The sequence below is a fragment of the Panthera pardus genome, unplaced genomic scaffold, assembly GCF_024362965.1.
Source record: "Panthera pardus isolate Hobbes unplaced genomic scaffold, ASM2436296v1 HiC_scaffold_5, whole genome shotgun sequence".
In the NCBI taxonomy this organism is placed as follows: domain Eukaryota; kingdom Metazoa; phylum Chordata; class Mammalia; order Carnivora; family Felidae; genus Panthera; species Panthera pardus.
In genome coordinates, this window is record NW_026526980.1 from 13,029,839 (window position 1) to 13,036,067 (window position 6,229).

Consider the following 6,229-nt stretch of genomic DNA (forward strand, 5'->3'; position numbering starts at 1 on the left):
ATCCATTCTGATACCCTATGTCTTTTGGTTGGCACATTTAGTACATTTACATTCAGTGTTATTATTGAAAGATCGGGGTTTAGAGTCATTGTGATGTCTGTAGGTTTCATGCTTGTAGTGAGGTCTCTGGTACTTTGTGGTCCTTGCAACATTTCACTCACAGAATCCCCCTTAGGATCTCTTGTAGAGCTGGTTTAGTGATGATGAATTCCGTCAGTTTTTGTTTGTTTGGGAAAACCTTTATCTCTCCTTCTATTCTGAATGAAAGACTTGCTGGATAAAGGATTCTTGGCTGCATTTTTTTTTTTTCTATTCATCACATTGAAGATTTTCTGCCATTCCTTTCTGACCTGCCGAGTTTCAGTAGATAGGTCTGATACTACCCTTACGTGTCTGCCTTTGTAAGTTAGGGCTTTTGTGTCCCTAGCTGCTTTCAGAATTCTCTATTTATCCTTGTATTTTGCCAGTTTCACTATGATATGTCATGCGGAAGATCAATTCAAGTTACGTCTGAAGGGAGTTCTCTGTGCCTCTTGGATTTCAATGTCTGTTTCCTTCCCCAGATCAGGGAAGTTCTCAGCTATGATTTGTTCAAGTACACCTTCAGCCCCTTTCTCTTTTCTTCTTCTGGAATTCCTATGATACAGATAATTGTTCTGTTTAATTGCATCACTTAGTTCTCTAATTCTCCCCTCACACTCCTGGATTTTTTATCTCTTTTTCTCAGCTTCCTCTTTTTCCATAATTTTATCTTCTAATTCACCTATTCTCTCCTTTGCCTCCTCAGTCCGTGCTATGGCCGCCTCTGTTTTATTTTGCACCTCATATATAGCATTTTTTAGTTCCTCATAACTCTTTTTTAGTCCCTTGGTCTCTGTAGGAATAGATTCTCTGCTGTCCTGTATGCTTTTTTTCAAGCGCAGCGATTAATCTTATGACCATTATTCTAAATTCTTGTTCTGTTATATTGCTTAAATCGTTTTTGATCAATTCATTAGCTGTCGCTACTTCCTGGAGTTTCTTTTGAGGAGAATTCTTCTGTTTTGTCATTTTGGGTAGTCCCTGCGGTGGCTCCAAACTGCAGGGCACTTTCCCTGTGCTGTCCGGAGTAACTTGTGTTGGTGGCGGGGCCATAGTCAGACCAGATGTCTGCCCCCATTCCACCCCTGGGGCCACAGTGAGATCAGCGTGTACCTTATCTTCCCCTCTTCCAGGGGCAGGCCTCTCTGTGGAGTGGTGTGGTCCCTGTCTGGGCTGCTTGCACACTGCCAGGCTTCTGGTGCTGCTTTGATGGGATCTGGCCAAGGATGTATTAGGGTGGATCCGCAAGGTGTACAGGGGCGGGAGGGGCAGGCTTAGCTCTGCTGTCTGTGGCCCCCTGCGGGAGGGGCCCTGCAGCACCAGGAGGGAGGCAGGCCCATCAGAGGGATGGATACACAGAAGCACAACGTTGGGCATTTGCGCGGTGCAAGCAAGTTTGGTGACGTGAACTGGTTCCCTTTGGAATTTTGGCTGGGGGATGGGACAGGGAAATGGCGCTTGCCAGAGCCTTTGTTCCCCCACCAAGCTCTGTCCTTCCAGGGCTCAACAACTCTCCCTCCCAGTGTCTTCTCGCCATTCCCGTTCTCTGAGAGCAGAGCTGTTGACTTTTAACGTTCGAAATGTTAAGTCTCGCTGGCTGTCAGAACTCACGGAGTCCGGCCCCTCCGCTTTTGCAAGCCAGACTTCAGGGGCTCTGCCTTGCCCAATGGGCTGCCCCTCCACCGCCCCAGCTCCCTCCCACTAGTCCGTGTAGCACACACCGCCTCTCCACCCTTCCTACCCTCTTCCGTGGGCCACTTGTCTACACTTAGCTCCGGAGAGCCCCTTCTGCTAGTCTTCCGGCGGTTTTCTGGGTTATTTAGGCAGATGTGGGTGGAATCTAAGCAGTCAGCAGGACGCGGTGAGCCCAGTGTCCTCCTATGCTGCCATCTTCCTCTATCCTGAAAGTCTGTATTTTTAATAACAGCTCAGGTGATCCTTACGTAATTTGTCTGCATAAACACTGGGAAACACTATACTAAGCACTCTTGTTCACCTTAAGGAGCTTACCCCTCTGCTCAGAGTGCAGATAGCAATACCCCTGTTATCTAGAGGCTCAACTTGTGGCTACCTTGGACAGCTAAATAACATCCACTAAGCAAACATTTTCCCCCAGTCCTTTGACTTTAGTCTGTAGGAGAAGTGTAGGTGAATTGATGAAAAAGAAGTCACAATAGCAGAAGGAAGAAAGCAAGTTTGTCTAATGCCACAGCCCACAGTCTGTACCCCTCAGCCATACCGCATCTGTAATAATAATGTTCACACATGAATGTTTAACCTTTAATCATCAAAAGAAGGTTAGAAAGTACCCAGCAAAAAGTAAAGAAATAATCCATTTTAGAAAGATTTAAGTGAAAAAAGTTAAAACCATTATAGTTTTGAAAGAAGTAACCTGTATACAAAACACTGCAGTCATTAACAGAACTGGTTACATGAAATATTAATATATTTTGCTTATACTGTGAAGGTCCAAGTTTTTGTCTATTTGGGAAATTTTGCCCTGATTATCTGGTAAAAGGACATACAGTAAAATTTCATTATATTTCAGGTTTCCGCTTTTAATGCCAGTTACTCGGATTCTGGACTCTTTGGGATTTATACCATTTCACAGGCTGCTGCAGCTGGAGATGTAAGTTGCAGACTCACCAACTCTCACAAGTTTTTTTCTCCTCCATTAACATGTTTTTAGTAAAAATAGTGAGTGAGTGAATGCCATGACTTACCAGAGCTCCATATAGTGTAGTACCATTGAAGTGTGTCTGCAGTGGAAGGAACTTAAAAATGTATACTCGTGCTAGCAGGAAAGAGGGAAGAAGTGCCTCTTTCTTGGCTCTGTTTGGACAAATGACATTGAGTTGTCTCTTGGACATATGTATTGAGAACTCAGGTGAGGTCAAGGCCAAGATGTACATTTGGGAGTCCTCAGTATAGAGATTGTATTGAAGTGAGGGTTGTGTGTAAAAGACTGTAGGAAAAGAAAGCTGAAGCTCAAGTTTAGGGAAGTGCCACCAAGTAACTAAGGAAAATGGCCAAGAAAACAGGAAGAAAAAGAAGAGAACCTGGTATTTTTGGAGGCCAGAAAAGAGAGAATGATTAATATAATTTTCATCCACTGTGGGTTAACATCCATTTAGTTACCACAGGGAGCTCTAGTAGTTATAGCAAACTAGGACATCATTTGGCAATATTATCAGTTTTCACCAGACTGTTGGAAGTGAGCTAAAATTTATAGTGTTAGAGAATAAGTGAGAGGCATAGGCAAGTGGAGCTCAGACTTGCAGGGAAGTAAGTTGTAGTTTTGGAAGAGTTTACACACTGAAAGCAAAGAAAGATTGGAGCATATATAGGAGATAGGAAATTATAAATGGATCAGATCTGAAAAAGCAGGAGCAGATGGGATGTAGAGTACAAGTGGACATTTTAGCCTTGGACACAAAGACTGATGTTGGGAGAAGAGGATATCGAGAAGATGCAGAAGTTCATTCCTGATGAGGTAGGAGACGACATCATGTCTTATGAGAACGGAGAGGACGCCTGGGCACTCAGTCACTTAAGCGTCCGACTTTGGCTCAGGTCATGATCTCATGGCTCATGAGTTCGAGCCCCACGTCTCTCAGCACACAGCCCACTTTGTTTTTAAAAAAAAAAAAAAAAAAAAAAAATTTTTTTTTTTTTAATGTTTGTTTATTTTTGAGAGAGCGCGAGAGCGCACACACAGGCAGGAGAGGGGCAGAGAGAGAGGGAGACACAGAATCTGAAGCAGGCTCCAGGCTCTGAGCTGTCAGGACAGAGCCTCATGCAGGGCTGAAACCCATGAACCGTGAGATCATGACCTGAGCTGAAGTTGGCCGCTTAACTGACTGAGCCACCCAGACACCCCACACAGAGCCCACTTTGGATCCTCTGGCCCCTTTTCTGCTCGCTCGCTCTCAAAAATAAACATACATTAAAAAAAAAATTAAAAAGAATAAGGGAGGAGAGTTTAAAGAAAAGAATGAGATTTGGGACAAATGAATGGCTAGATGCATGGAATGGGCCTCAGTGGTCGTGTAGATGCCTCCTTGAGATAGGAGACCACAAATTCATACTGTAGTTACGCATTTCCCTTATTACACATATGTTGCATATTACAGTCACTTCATAATCTTTCTTCAGTAGTATTCCTAATGGAGAAATGGAGGAGGCAGGTAGTAGGGTTGATCCAAGATTGGGAGCCTGCAAAGGAGGCAGGTTAGAAGTCTGGGCAGATGGCAAGAGAGTGGGGCACACTGGCAAGAGTAACTGTGACAGAGAAGTGAAGCAAAAGGACCTCATAGATTGAAAGTGGACAAATCAGGGAACTAAAGATCTTGATAAAGTGAAAGAAAGGGATAGTGTGATTAAAGGCTTAGGCCATGGGACTTGTAACTGGGGATTTCACAGAGCAAATTTAGGTCATGTCCAAATGCTGGGCGTGGCTGTAGAAATGGATAGCTAAAACACAGGGGAAATGAAGGTCCTAGTGTAGGTGATTAGGGATAGGTCAGTAACCCAGAATGGTGCCAAGGTCAGGATGGAGAAAATCATGGGCCAGGTTTATGAACTTACCCAACAAATATTTGCCGAACATGCACTCACATCACTGGAACTTGATTCCTTCTTGACTCCAGCATCCCAGGCATGGACAGGCTTTACAGATCAGCTGTACATGGATTACTACTTTCTTCTTAGTGAATAGTAAGGAATAGCAGTATTAATTGCATGACACTTTTTTAATAAGAGTCTAGGGAAATTTGAAAGGTGTTTATTCTCTACAGGCAATTATAAATCTCTGTGTTTGCTTTTCCTGAACCACACTGGCATCCTCTGCACTCTGCCACTTTTTTAAGAAGCTTGGCTACTTGGCTATACTATAAATTGTACAAACAGCTGCTTTATGGAACACTAGAAGAATGAGGAACACATGGTTACAAGAATTCCAAATAGACACTGTGCTAGTTCCCTGGAACTAACGTTTCATCTTGTGTTTCTGCCTCAGTAGAGGAACATTTGATTGCTCAAGACACTTTGGCACTGATCAAAAATGACCAGCTTTTTCTTGTCTGTCCTAGGTTATCAAGGCTGCCTATAACCAAGTAAAAATGATTGCTCAAGGAAACCTTTCCGATACAGATGTCCTAGCTGCCAAGTAAGTTTCAATATTAAATGTGTGTTTTGTGTTTCAGTTATTTGAAAGTTGTATTTTTTTGAGTTATAACAATATTGTGACATGCACAAAAGAAATGAAAGGTAAAGTATTTAAAAGGAAAGGGAACAACCCACATCTACCACCCAAAGATGTAATTATTAACATTTTGCTTATTTTCTTGCCCATTTTTATACATTTTTAAACATAATTCTTATTATTGTATATATACTTATATAATAGCATGTTTATTGTAGAAATTTTAAAATAAGAAACAAAAACATTGAAAACAATCTCTCATTCTTTACCAGTGATTCCTCCTTTTTTTTTTTTAATTTTTTTTAATGTTTATTTATTATTGAGAGAGAGACAGAGCATGAGCATGGCAGAGGCAGAGAGAGGAGGAGACACAGAATCCGAAGCAGGCTTCAGGCTCTGAGCTGTCAGCACAGAGCCCGACGCAGGGCTCTAGCTCACAAACTGCGAGATCGACTGAGCCAAAGTCGGACGCTTAACCCACTGAGCCACCAAGGCCCCCCCCTCCTTTTCTTAACATTATAATGTTTTCATTCAGATTACTAAAAATGTGTTAGGGGCGCCTGGGTGGCTCAGTCGGTTAAGCGTCCGACTTCAGCTCAGGTCACGATCTTGCGGTCCGTGAGTTCGAGCCCCTCGTCGGGCTCTGGGCTGATGGCTCAGAGCCTGGAGCCTGCTTCCGATTCTGTGTCTCCCTCTCTCTCTGCCCTTCCCCCGTTCATGCTCTGTCTCTCTCTGTCTCAAAAATAAATAAAACCTTAAAAAAAAAATTTAAAAAAAAAAATGTGTTACAAACAGTATTAACTGGAGCATCAAAATATACTTGTTGGACATTTCCTACAGTTGGAAATTATAAACTATAAAAGATATCTTTGGGTTTGAAACATTTTTATTTCATATTACTTTCTTGGTATGGATTCCCAACTGGGTCGAGAGCTAAAAATACTA

The 6,229-nt window shown here is 42.6% G+C and overlaps 1 protein-coding gene across 1 annotated transcript in view; it reads left to right on the forward strand.

Moving 5' to 3' along the window:
- LOC109255573 (cytochrome b-c1 complex subunit 2, mitochondrial) overlaps positions 1-6,229 on the forward strand; it is a 30,813-nt gene that overhangs the window by 19,835 nt on the left and 4,749 nt on the right. The window contains exons 11-12 of the mRNA XM_019430405.1: positions 2,630-2,710; positions 5,172-5,248. Coding sequence (XP_019285950.1) covers positions 2,630-2,710; positions 5,172-5,248 — 158 coding nt within the window. The remainder of the gene's footprint in view (positions 1-2,629; positions 2,711-5,171; positions 5,249-6,229) is intronic.